This window comes from Artemia franciscana, chromosome 11 (genome assembly GCF_032884065.1).
Source record: "Artemia franciscana chromosome 11, ASM3288406v1, whole genome shotgun sequence".
NCBI classification, from domain to species: domain Eukaryota; kingdom Metazoa; phylum Arthropoda; class Branchiopoda; order Anostraca; family Artemiidae; genus Artemia; species Artemia franciscana.
In genome coordinates, this window is record NC_088873.1 from 42,996,514 (window position 1) to 43,010,972 (window position 14,459).

Below are 14,459 nucleotides of genomic sequence, written 5' to 3' on the forward strand. Positions count from 1 at the left end.
GTCTTCCTTTTGGAATATCCTCCAAAAGGGACTCAAATACAGATAATGGGGTAGTGCCATTGCATTATAGAGATGGGCCAAAATCCGCCGATCAAACTGACGCTTATAAACTACAACACGGCTATACGCTAAAGAGATCCGTTTCTGCAGATGACTCTGCAAAAGATGACGCGTTTCAAGCATAGACCGACCAATAGGGATCCCCAAATAAACTATGTGTTTGGCAAGCCGAACAGTAGCACCACCCAGCCTAACATCAACAGCAGACCCTTGCTTAGCATTAAACAACAACACATCTGACTCCTTTTCATTAAACTGAAGGCCTATTTTTCCATATTCTACTTGAAACTGGATAACATTCTCCTCTAAACCGCGAAGGAGGCGGCTCAGATTAAGTACGTCGTCTGCATAGCTTATTAATGATAGATCAATCCCTCTCAGAATGTATGTCAGATTTGACTTAGATTGCGGTTTAACGATGCTGTTATTAAATGCGGTAGGTCAATGCACCCTGCCTTACACCTTTTTTAACGGGAAGCACCGGGTTATTTGTCAGGTTTAGTGTTGTCGGTAGCTTAAGCCTAGCTTTTAAATTTTTATACATATCATATAAAGGGTTTAACATACTTGGGTCAACACCTGCTAGGCCCATATCTAAAATAATCTGCTCATGAATTAGTGAATCGAAGGCCCTTCTGACATCATGCCCAGCGAGAGCTATGCTCTCACCGCTTTTCTCAGCATCTATCAAAGCCGAAACAAGAGCAGAAAGAGCATGGCCACAACCTAGACTAGGCTGAAAACCGAATTGATGGTCAGGAACTGTGTATTTTGACCGCAGTTCATCAACAATAAGTGCCTCAAATAACTTACAAAAAACTGTAGCTAAAGTTATAGGTCGGAATGACGAGCATTGGCTAAGTGGCTTTCCCTTTTTAGGCACAGGTGTTAATATTCCTACTGAAAAAGAATCAGGCACTATACACAGTTTAAAAATTATTTGGAAAAGCAGGGCAAAGTGCTCAAGGAACAACTCGCTGCAAAACAGCAGGTGCTGAATTGATATACCATCACAACCGTGCGATTTCTTTTTTTTTTAGTTTTCTAATAGCAGTACGGATAGAACACCTAGTAATTATAACACCCGGACTGTTTTCTTCTTGCTTACGTGAGAAGAAATCATCCAGTTTCACACCGAAGCTTTTTTGTAGCCTGATATCAGGAGCCGAAAACTCATTTCTAAAATGCTGAACCCAGTTATCTCGAGATATTGAGGTCAATGTTACATGAGATCTTTCTTTAAACAATGAAGACCAAAGTTTATTTGAGTAGGTAAGGATAGCCTGAGATGATGAACGAATAATTACACTACGGTGTAGTGAAAGTTCTTTCGCGAATTTACGTTTACTATGAATTTGAAACTTATTCACCCACCCGCCTCGTGGACAGCCAGCCTCACGCCAAACCGACAGCCAAAATTTTGCCGAATTACACGTGTTTTGCAGATTCACATTTGCAAACCAGCCTGGTACTTCGGTACCAGGCCACACCCGTCTAGATGGTACAGCTGACTGTTCAGCGAGACGCAATGCGTGTACAAGCTCACTACAATAAATATTCAACCGAATTCGTGACTCTACCGGATAGTTCTTTGAACTAACCATCAGCAGATCAATAGGAACACGGATTTTTGAAGCAAGTTCATCACAAGTCGACTGAAATGAACTCATAGACGCACGTTTCCAATCACAAACAAAATAAGGAGGCTTCTGGAGCCTTCCAGGAGGAGGCGAAAAACTAGTATTTAAATCAATATTGAAAAACAACGGAAAATCAGAAACAAGAATCTCATTCGGTGTAACTGATCGAGTGTGTATAACATGATCTAGGTTTGACATACTTCCCGAGTTATGAATATATGAAAAACTCTTATTATTAGACGCGAGTATAAATTCATCACCTAGCATACCGAGTAGCATACTAGCACGATTAGAACTGTTGTTGCCGCTCATGTTTTCAAGATCACAGTTAAAGTCACCTGTTATCAGACACGAAAGTCCATACTTTTTTATTTTATCAATATACTTCAATAGCCTTGCAATACTTATGGCAAACAGTCTATCTGATCGATCATCACGATAGTCCGTAGGGAGGTAAACATTCACTATAACCATATCTTGGATTTTGACAGCGAGAAAGTCTAATGCAGAGTCAAACATAGAAGTGGATAGAGAGGATCTAACGTAAGTCGCAAGGCCACCAGATGGCCGGCCATGAGTGCGGGAGCGTTTGGCTGCGACTGTAAAAACTTGATGGTTTGGTGACAGGTTCAATAAGGTAGGGCTGAGAGAGGTTGCAAAATGTTCTTGCAAACACACAATATCATATCTTGAAAGAAGGTCCTCAATAAAAACATACCAGTTAAAGAGATTTCCATTTAAATTCCACGTTGCAACTGCATGCTTAGTACAAGCGGGTTCTAGATTCATTTTGGTAGGGAATTCATATTGATAATTGCTTTATTAGCCAGACATCTTATGTTATAGAATGTATGGCCTTTCTTTTTGCATAAGATTCAGAACATATCTTTAGTGCAAAAATTGTCCTTTGTGGATGTGTGATCAGAAGCACCACAACGACCACATATAGGCGTCAATACGCAATTAGTCGCTAAGTGACCAACTCTATGGCACGAATAACATCTTTTTGGGAGAAATTTGAATTCTACAGTAGGCAGCTTCTCATAACCAACTCGGACTGAGACTGCAAGAAAGTCTTCGAGATCCTTCCTGGTCCCGAAATACAGCTTGAACACTTTGGAGCGCTCAAAGCTACCGATTTCTATTGCTTTAATGCACTTGGAACAGGGGATTCTATATCAGTATGGGTCATACTAGGTGGAACCTGTTTCAATACATCAATAAACATTTTCTCTTTGAGCATGGCAGAGACCTCAGGCTTACTAGCTTTCATTTTTTCAACGGTCTTTTCAGCAGAAGATTTGAACTTGACGAAAAATTTCCAGTCCTGTATAACAAACTTCGGCAGTTCCACTGAATTCTTATCACAGTAGTCTAAAACTTTCAAAATGTCTGCAAATGTATCAGCAACTTTCAGCCTTAGCATAATTCGCCACAGACCAAATCGTTTTCTTTGCTTCGCTCACCAAATCGTCGGCGAAAAAATCGCAACCAGTTTTGATAATATCGGCATTTGCATTTCCTTTTGATTTCGCCCGCACGGCAAAATTTAGTACAGCGTTATGTACTAGTCTATTCGGCTGCATCCCATGAAACGAATCCAGTTCACACGCAGTTCCTGACTCAACGTCAGCTAATCCATTAATTAGCAAAACAAACAAATCCAATCTTTTTTGCACAATTTCACAGTAAACACAGGTAGATTGGTATTTGTACGAGTGACGTAGTTAATGTGATTCAATCTTTACAATTTCATAATAGTTTATCCTTGTAACTTGAAAAAATAATCCGTCTAATTAAGCTTATGTTCACGCTTCAAGAGCAAGGTAATATACAGAAAAATGTTGTTTTTTGTTCGTCTGCACTGAATGAAAGCTAGCTGAACACTATATATCAAAATTTATATATAATCAAAATTTAAATCAAAATTTAGCTTTTTTGATGGACTCAAACTCACAGGACATATAGGCAAAGACAAGGTAACTTCAATGAAGACAAGGATGTTTTGGAGTTTGGTTGTATTTATAAGTGACAGGTGAAACTGTGCCAATAAAATTTAGCTTTTTTTGATTGGCTCAAACTCACAGGACATATACACAAGGACAAGGGAACTATTTTGGAGTTTGGTTGTATTTATAAGTGTCAGCTGAAATTGTGCAATCAAAATTTAGCTTTTTCTTTATTGGCTCAAACTCACAGGACATACAGACAAGGACAAGGGAACTTCAATGAAGACGAGGATATTTTGGAGTTTGGATGTATTTATAAGTGACAGCTGAAACTGCACCATTAAAATTTAGCTGTTTTTGATTGGTCCAAACTTACAGAACATATAGACAAGGACCAGGGAACTTCAATGAAGACAAGGATATTTTGGGGTTTGGTTGTATTTATAAGTGATAGCTGAAACTGTTCCAATAAAATTTAGCTTTTTTTCATTGGCAACAAAACTTAGCTTTTTTTGATTGGCTCAAACTCACAGGACATATAGACAAGGACAAGGGAACTTCAATGAAGATAAGGATATTTTGGACTTGGGTTGTATTTAGAAGTGACAGCTGAAACTGTGCCATCAAAATCTAGCTTTTTTTTGATTGGCTTAAACTGACAGGACATATAGATAAGGACAAGGGAACTTAGATAACTTCAAAGACCACACTTGAAGACGGAAAGTAGACTTTAAATGCTCAGGACTTGCCACACTGTACTGTTTTAGTGCACTTGGGAATTAACTGTTTCAGCAACAGTTCGTCTAAATCTTCTGGCACTCGCTTAACCGCCAAGACAAAAGCAGGCTCCTTGAGGGAAATGTTGAGCGATGGTTCGGGGCGCTGAACATTTTCAACTATCTGGACTGCAGTTTTCTTGGACCAAACCACAAGTTTCCACTCGTCATCAGAGCGGCGTAACTTGGCTATATTGTTCGGATTTGGACACACCTTGTCAATGAATGTTTTTCATTCATTAAGGTCTTCTAAGTCTTATGGGGGATTCTTAAGTATCACAGAGTAAAGTGTTGAGGGGGTGCGGATTGAGGAGGCCAAGACTTGTCAGGGAGGCTGGCCAGGACGCGGCTAGCATTCAACATAAATCTGTCTAATTTTCTTGAAAGTTCATTTACTTTCGAAACTACTGTGGCATGAACAGATGCCAATGACAGATACTTCACACGGACTGAAAATTACAAGCTTCGGGATCAGAACATTTTGCTTTACCGCTATGACTAGCAACTTGTTCATATCAGTCATATTGTCATCATCCTTGACATACAAAACCATCTGGGTTTGGATATCCAGCTCACAACAAAGGGTCTTCTTAGCTTGTAAAACTGAATTGTATTCAAAGTAATTAATAGCACTCTTGATGATCAGATCAAATTTTACCCCTTCTCTGAGTGACCTACTCAAAAAGGTCAGAACAAGGCTGAACACCAATTTTTCAGCTATCTTACTTCACTTGTAAGCGGCCACAACCTAAATCGTAATCCATAAATCAAAGTCCAGAGACAGTCGTTTAATCCATAATGTAATGGAATTTTATTTAGGTCAAGACCTATAATCCTTTGCCAAAGATTGGGAAATCTCAAGGATTAAACTCACTTGAAAAACTTACTGGTTTGATAATGAAATATCCAATTTAGCGCAAGTGTGTTCACCATGAACTCTGAACAAACACTTATGGAGTGGATGGTTGTTTACAATTCAGGTTGGATGGGGCTCATTCAATTAGAAGTCAGAAGATCTAGTACCATTTTTAAAGCCAAAAGAAAAACAAGGACAACCAGCCCTTCCCCCACAATCCTATCATTCCCCCAAACATATCCAATCAAAATTTTAAGAGAACTGTTTTGTTCAGAATTATTGAAAGGTCCAGTAGCCACTTTGACTGAAAGCCATCAAGTCTGCTTAGACTGCAGAATCTTATGCAAGTTAACTTGGTAGAACTTTTGAAATTCAATGAAAGTATGTTGCCTCTTGTGACTAAAAACCTCTAGGGAAGAAAAGAGACTGACATTTTTATAGATTTTTACATATAATAGCTGTTCCATTTTGTCTTTTCTCAAGTTCATTTTTTTAAGCAAAGTAATTTAACCTAGTTTCATATGACAACTTTATAGTTACATAGTACAGCAGTCAGGGTACTATCAATGAGCATCAACTGGCAATCAATCACATTAAAATAATCATCTCGTAAATAAAAACATTCCTTATCAACAAAAAAGTCACGATCCTATGGAAAGTACATATGTTTGATGTGTTATTAAAAGGTGATAGATCACCTTGTATCCTAAGTTTGTTCAATTTTTGGTATCATTAGAGGGTAGCAGTAGCTATTGATTGCAGTTCAATTATGAAGAATCAGAATGAGGCAGGGAGGCTGTGGAAACAGGAGAAGGTAAAGAAGTTTTAATGAAAATAACACGCAAATTGCTCTTATCTGGATAACTAACCAAGTTTTGGTAAAAGTGCAGAAAATGGAAGAAAAAGGGGTTCCTGACAAAAACATCTTATTCACTACTATAAACTATTCAGAATGTGCTCTAAAGTTGCAGAGGGCTGTCTAGTAGAAGCAGGATATAAACAATTATTGCTGCATGTCCTAGTTTAATTGAGCAGCACCTCTGCACCTTTGACTGTAGGGGTCCCTAATTTGCACCTTTACCAGGTTTTCGTTGTTATTAGTAGTGTTGAAAAGAATTTTGGACCCTTCTTCTCCTTGACTTCTAGATCAATTTAGTTATTATTGTCGTCTTCTAGAATGCTCTATCCAGCATAGAAAAAGCAGTCAAACATAATTAACTTACGAATTGACTGTGCAAAAGACTCTTAACACACTTTATGGCATGTCCAGACTATTAGCTTTCTGGAAAAATGAGATACTAAACTACTTCTGTTGCATTTTTTTCAAGTTGGAAGACGATTTTCTTGGGCCAAAACCCTAGCAATTCCTTAAAATTCCAGAAGACTTGTTATGATCTCTAAAATCCCCAAATCCCTAAATGGAAAATTTAGCCCCTCAAAAATCACAATTATAGAGGGTAAATTCCTAGAATGGCAACACTGCCCTGGGGGTTGCATTGACCCTGGATTTTTTGTTATTTGATGATTACACTATTTTTCAAAATTGGCTATCACAAAATTTGTATTAGATGAGTTTGGGGGAAATAATACAACAAATTCTCTAGGGATAAAACATGAGTTGTAAAATGTGTCCCATGGGCATATAAGTTTTAAGGGAAGGGATGGTTGTATAAACTATGTAGGGGGCTCATTTGACTGTAAACCAGAATTTCTAGTGCCCTTTTAAGAGTCAAAAGTGATTGCTGGGCAATACCAACCCCCCACCACCCAAGGCCCTTTTCCCCCAAATGCATCTATATCAAACTTTTTAGATAGCTATTTTGTGCAAAATGGGGGGCTCATTTGACTGTAAACCAGAATTTCTAGTGCCCTTTTTAAGAGTCAGAAGTGATTGGTGGGCAATACCAACCCCCACCACCCAAGGCCCTTTTCCCCCAAATGCATCTATTCAAAATTTTTATATAGCTATTTTGTGCAAAATAGTTTAGAGATCAAATAACAAAAACTCCAGGTCAACAAAACCCCTCAGAGCCCAGGGGCAAGTGTCATAAGCTATACCCTAGGGGCATATAAGATTTTTTTATAAGGGGTGGTTGTATAAACTTTAGGAAGGGCTCATTTAGTTGGAAATTGAAAGTTGTAGCTACCTTTTTATGAGTCACCAAAAGTGATCAGGGAGCATCCACCCCCCCATGCCTTTTCCCCCTAATGCATCCAATGAAAATGATGAGATAACCATTTTTTTCAAAATAGTCCAAAATTCAAATTTACTATTACTTAGGGGTTTAGAAATCCTCCATAACACACAGGACAGAAACTGTAACTTATGTAAGTTGTAAGTTTGTAAGAATCAAAAGCGATCAAAAAGTAACAAGCTACCTCCTCTTGTGCCTTTTCCCCCAAATGCATTTTGTCAAAATTTTGGAATAGTCACTTTGTTCAAAACAGTCCAAAATTCAAATTACCATAACTTAGAGGCTAAGAAGGGCTAATAAATCCTCCTTAGCCCCCAGGGAAAGAATTGTAATTTATGTAAGTTGCCCATTATTATAATATAAGGTTTTTGTGGAATGGGTGGTTGTATCAACTTTGGAGGGGGCTCATTTGACAGGATATTGGAACTACTAGCTGTTTCCTAAGAGTCAAAAATGATCAATGGGCAACTAGCCCACACCCCACTTTCCCAAAGGTCATCTGGTCTAAATTTTGAGATATCAATAGTTCACAGGCCAATTAAATATGTTTCCATGCTTGACCCCCCCCCCCAGGGAAATCTGAGTTACAGAACTTATTCACTGTTACATTGATACTTGTATTTAGAGATTTATCTGGTAACTTTGATTTACAGTGCAAGGGCAAGTTGCTTCTTGTTACTTTGATAGATTATTTACTTTGATGCTTTCTTTACTTTGATACTAGTTTTGATACTTTGATGTTGAAAAAAAAAAACATTTTGTTTTGAAATAAAGAATCTTTTTAAACTTGAAACTTTTTGCAATAAAAAAAAACGAAAATTAATTAAAAACTTTTCAAAAAAGAAGTTTTCCAAAAAAAAGTAAAGGACACATTAAACTCAAGATCAGCAGATACAAATGCATTTAAAATTCAAACTCAAAACAACCAGAAATTACTATTTTAATAAATGAAATCCAAAATGGATAGAAATTAAATAAACAGCCATAGCAAAAAAACATACAACAGGTACTAATATAAATGAATAAATAAATCTTAAAACAGGTAAAGCATAAATTGAATATACAAATCAAGCTTAAAATGAACAAAAATATTTTGCTACTGAAGCACAAATGAAACCCAGAAACAAAAAGAAATTAAATAAACAATCATAACAAGCAAACATACAATAGATACTAATATAAATGAGTAAATAAAACTTAAAACGAGTGAAGCTTGAATTCGATATGCAAATCCAGCTTGAAACAAACAAAAATCTCTACAAACAAGAGTTTAGGTTTTACCTCCTTCTCTCACAGTAAAAGTGTAAAACCTACTGCAACATTGGAACTTTACTGAAACTATTTGTGTCTTAAACAGTCTTGAAAAATATAAATGAAATCAAACTGAATGTTTGATATATAATGCTATAAATTGTTGAAAGATCATCAGTCCAAGATTTTATTTCATTGTAATTTTATTTTCATTTTCAATGTTGCAATAACTGGAAAAGAGTATATTTACAATATAATCTGTTTTCAGTAAAGCAGCAATGGCATAGTATGCTTTAGACTTTTACAGTTAGGGAAGGGGACAGTATCCAAACTTCTGTTTGTTGTGAAGCTATAGTCACCTTGAACAGTTTTGGAAAGGAACCAATAAAATTAAACTGAATATTTCATATAATGACGTTAATTACTGAAAGCTCATCAGTTCAAAATTTAAATTTACTGTAATTTTTATGTTTATTTTCAATGTTGTAATAAGTACAAAAGAAATTTTTTTTAATTTGATTTGTTTTTAGTAAAGTGCCAATGATGCAGTAGATTTAGACTTCTACAGTGAAAGAAGGAGGAAAACCCTAACTCTTGTTTGCAAAGATTTTTGTTTCTTTCAAGCTTGATTTGCTGATTCAATTTAAGTTTTGCTTGTTTTAAGATTGAATTATTCATTTATATTAGTACCTATTGTATGTTCGTTTGCTGTGATTGTTTATTTAATTTCTCTTTGTTTTGTGTTTCATTTATGCTTCAATAGCAAAATATTTTTGTTTATTTTAAGCTTGGTTTGCATATGCAATTTAACCTTAAATTGTTTTAAGACTTATTGATTCATTTATATTAGTACCTGCTGAATGTTTTATTGCTATGATTGTTTGTTTAATTTCTGTCCATTTTGGGTTTCATTTATTCTTTAATAGTAATTTCTGGTTGTTTTAAGTTTAAATTTTAGCAGATATTTGTATCTGTTGATCTTAAGTTTAATATGGCCTTTACTTTTCTTTGAAAGATTTCTTTTTTCAAAAAAAAATTTTAATTAATTTTAAGAAAACTGGGTAAACTTCTATACAAGTTACTTTTTGCTATCTTATACAGGAGTTAGGTTGGGAAAATGAAATTTTTAGGGATGGATCTGCTGACTAAAGTATGACCATGGAATTTTTTTTTTAAGTACCTACCTCTGCTCCTTCTCTCTCTAAAGGGCACTGACCTATGATGACCTACAAAAATCTTAGCATTATAAAAGTGAAACCTTACAAAACAGATCCTGTAAAATAAAGTATAAAAAAAGCATTTTTAGTCTCACAATTTTATTTAGTCCCAACCTATGATGTTTCAAAGATCTGCAAATACATTTCCTAAATTGGAAAAAATGTATATTAATGGATTAAAATTCTATGGTGAAATTCTAGTTTAGCTACTTTTTGCTATCTTGGAAAGGGTTTAGGTTAGGAAAATGAGACTTTCAGCAATGAATCCTGGGGCAAAAACAGGCTCAGGGAAGATATCACCAAACTTCTATGTCAACCCTTATCTGAGTTCTAAGTCTTAGAAATTTGCCTACTTGACAGGTCTTTAACTATTATAATTTTGACAAAAAAAAAAATTAATGTAATTTTCAGTTTCTTTTTCTCTGGTTTTAGTTCTTAAGATGCAGTTCATGTTATTTGAGCAGAATTTTAAGCCATGTAAATGTTGTTGTTTTTAGTCTAGGAAATGTAATTGCAGATCTTTGAAACCTCATAAATTAAGATTGAGCAAAGTTTTGAACCTGAAAACAGCTTTCTTGTACTTCATTTAAGTAAAAGATATGTTTTGCAAGGTACCACTTTCATAACACAAAGAGTTCCCTCTAGAGAGAAAGGAGTGGAGGTAAATGCTTCAAGATACCTTTTGGGGGCAGACTTTAGTCTGTAGAAAGTTCCCAAAAGTTTAATTTTCCAAACCTAACCCTTTTCTAATGTAGCAAAATGCAGCTAAACTAAAATTTTACCAATTCTACACAAAATACAGGAATTAGATAGCCAAAAGTAGCCTGTCTAGAATTTTACCAAAAAATGTAAGATAAATCACTTTTAAAGTCAGAATAATATTATTTGGTACTGCTAGTTGGTTGATTACCAAAGAATCTTGTGGAAAATGCAGTAGTTGGCTAGTACTAGGCTACCAAGACCTCAATTTAGAAAATTAAACTAATAGTAATATAATAGGCCTAATTAGGTAGCCTATAATTCTAGCTTAGCTACTTTCTGCTATCTTGGAAAGGTGTTAGGTTAGGAAAATGAAACTTTCAGAAATCCAGGGCTAAAAACTGTTGTTTTGTCAAAATTACAATAGGTATAGACCTGTCATGTAGGCAAACTTCAGTGCCCTCTAGAAGGAGAAGGAGTGGAGGTGAGTACTTTAAATACTTCCCAGAAATGTATTTGCATATCTTTAAAGCCTTATAAATTGGGATTGAGCAAAGTTATGAAGCAAAAAACAATTTGTTGTACTTTATTCAAGCAGGAGATATATTTTGCAAGGTTTAACTTTGATAACCCACATGTTTTTAAAGGTCATCAGAGGTCAGGACCATCTAGAGGAAGAGGGAGTGGAGGTAGGTACTTCAGAATACCTTTCCAGGATATACTTTAGCCTGTAGACCCATCCCTGAAAGTTTCATTTTCCTAACCTAACCCATTCCCAAGATAGCAAGAAGTCACTAAACTAGAATTTTACTGTGTGGGTAGGCTAGGTGTTCTGGGAAGGTGTTGCCAAGCTTCTAGGTTAGCCCTTTTCTGATTTCTTCATCTTAAAAATTTGTCTACTGGACACATTTATAGGCTACCTATTAAAATTTTAACAAAACAGCATTTAACCCTAATTTTCAGTTTCCTTTTCTCTGGTTTTAGTTCTGTATAGGCAATTCTGTTATTTGAGTAGAATTTTAGCCATATCAATATATATCTTCTAAATTTAAGAATTGTAGGCCCTATTTGCAGATATTTGAACCTCATAAAATTAGATTGAGGAAACTTGTGAAGCTGAAAGCAGGTTTACTGTACTTCATTTCAGCAGAAAGTCTTTTTTGTATGGTTTCACTTTCATAGCACAAACATTTTATCAGTCATCAAAGGTCACTGCTCTCTTGAGGGAGAGGTAGGAACTTCAAAATACCTTCCCTGAACATACCTTAGGTGGTAGACCCATCCCTGGATATTTTTATTTTTCTAACCTAACTCCTTCCCAAGATAACAAAACATAGCTAAACTAGAATTTTACCAATAATTGCAACGAATTCAACCTTTGAAGATTTGCAATGTAAAACAGTAGAAGTCTCGGGGATACTCTGTAAGCATGGCTTAAAGTAATTTTTTAATCTGAATGTAGGTGACATGATTTGCTACTTTAAATATTTGTGCTAAACATCTCTTGAGAAAGAAATCACTAATGTAATTTTCCGATCGTCCACGTGTTTTGCGTAGTGAAAAAAAATTTCGTCCTGCCCGTAACACAACACGCAAAAAAATAGATATAGTAATGATATAGTATATATAATAGATATGATATATAATAGATATAGTATAATTTTTTGATCAGTGGTACATTTAAAGTAGATTTGCTACTTTAAATATTTGCGCTAAACATCTCATGACAAGGAAATCACTAATGTAATTTTCCGATCGTCCACGTGTTTTGCGTAGTGAAAAAAAATTACGTCCTACCCGTAACACAACACGCAAAAAAATAGATATAATAATGATACAGTATAATGTTTTGATCAGTGGTACATTTAAAGTAGATTTGCTACTTTAAATATTTGCACTAAACATCTCATGACATGGAAATCACTAATGTAATTTTCCGATCGTCCACGTGTCTTGCGTAGTGAAAAAAATTTCGTCCTGCCCGTAACACAACACGCAAAAAAATAGATATAATAATGATATAGTATATATAATAGATATGATATATAATAGATATAGTATAATGTTTTGATCATTGGTACATTTTCCGATCGTCCACGTGTTTTGCGTAGTGAAAAAAAATTTCGTCCTGCACAACACGCAAAAAAATAGATATGGTTTTGATCAGTGGTACAATTTTAGAGCGTTATACAGCACTTTTTCTTACGAAGTGTTGGCAACACTAGTGAGTGGAACATTGGGTGTGTTTCAGCTGACGGTTTTCAGTAACTGCGCGGTAACTGCCCATTTCTAACTGCGGTAGAGCCAGTGGGAACGGCACAGTAAGCTGACTAGCAGTAGCGTGATTTTCGAATTAAATGCACGTGTTTAAATTTAAGGGACAGTTTAATGCTGATTAGTATAATTTTTTTATTCCTTCTGTTTCAGAGCATTTAGAGAGGTTCTAAGCCAACCATGGGCATTTGGCTGTCACAAATGATTTTGCTCAAATGAGCTGGTGAAAAATAAATAGATCATATACTTTTTCTCTTTTTTTATTATTTGAAGACTAGAATATCACATAACTAAGCATTCAAATAGCTTGATTGTATCTTAAGCATATACAATCCCTGATGGAGTTTTGTTGATACCTCTCTTAAATTGATTTGTCTAAATAAAATGGGCCTATAGCATTTACAGGATAGTAGTGGGACAACTATAGCAAGTTTTGTTTTTCAATATTCTACTTTTTTAAAAATAATTATTGTTCTCTGGTCAAATTTGTGTTCCTTGCTAAGTGGTAGGCACTCTGGGCTGGAATGCTTTGTCCAAGGGGTACAGGTTTAATTCCTGGCATTGTCAGTTTATTTTGTTTTGGATAGGGGTTGGTGATATGACTAACCTCAGCTAGAGTTGGCCTAACTTTAAATGAGTACATATGGAAATCTAGGGACAGTAAGAAGGAAGGGCATGCAAGAGCATAGACTGGCTGGTCCCTAGCTTCCTATTGCACTACCTGGCTAGAGGACCACCAGGTCCTTTACTGGCCTACTGACTTAGCCATAGAAACTTTCTTTCAAACCCATTAAATATAAGTAAAAATGAAGAATGTCAGTATGATGGTCCTTCTATTTCCCTGAAATGTGGATGTATGGACAAGAGTGTGGGTCATGAGAGATAGCTTGTGAATATAATTAGGGTGAATGTTCTGCAAGATTAAAAAAAATTATGACTGTTGCTCAGGTTGGCAACTGAACACAGAAGTATAATTTTGTTATTTGTTTTTCTTTGTGACTATCATGCTTATTTAATGTCCAGTATTTTAAAGTTAATCTTCTTTAATTTGTCTTTAATTGCCATGGCCCTAGGGCTTAAATACAATAAAACCAACTTATATCCATTGATTTTCTTTAAATAGATAGTAGCTCCATGTTTCCTAGCTTCAGTAAATTTAAATGTAATTGTGAGACCAGGGATTACAAAGTAGGTGAAAACTTGCAAATGAACCTCTGGTATCAATAAAAATTTGTAAGAAATGGATATCAATTTAAAGATTAAAAAAACTGTTAGAAAATAAAGAAGACAAATGAATTAACAAAAGTACCCCTTTGCAACCATTTAATGAACTGTCACAAATATAGGTCACCCTTAAGATTGAAATGAACAAAGCTTCAATTATGAATCCATTTTCCTTTAAACAGACTGAAGGGGCAAACCTCCAAGCTTTGACAAATTCAATCTCACTTTTGGGTATTCTCACCTTTCCTTTTCAAAGGAAACTTTCTTTGGATGTTTCCCATCCAACTAAAAACAACACGGACAGCATCAGGTACAAGT

At 35.4% G+C, this 14,459-nt stretch overlaps 1 protein-coding gene across 4 annotated transcripts in view; it reads right to left on the reverse strand.

Annotated features, from left to right (window-relative positions):
• The window catches only part of LOC136033255 (probable proline--tRNA ligase, mitochondrial), a 50,983-nt gene extending 38,840 nt beyond the window's left edge, over nt 1-12,143 (reverse strand). For all 4 annotated transcript variants that reach the window (XM_065713999.1, XM_065713997.1, XM_065713998.1 and 1 more), the window contains exon 1: nt 12,020-12,143. In XM_065713999.1, coding sequence (XP_065570071.1) covers nt 12,020-12,112 — 93 coding nt within the window. In that variant the 5' untranslated portion in view covers nt 12,113-12,143. The remainder of the gene's footprint in view (nt 1-12,019) is intronic.
• Nucleotides 12,144-14,459: the final 2,316 nt, after the last annotated feature.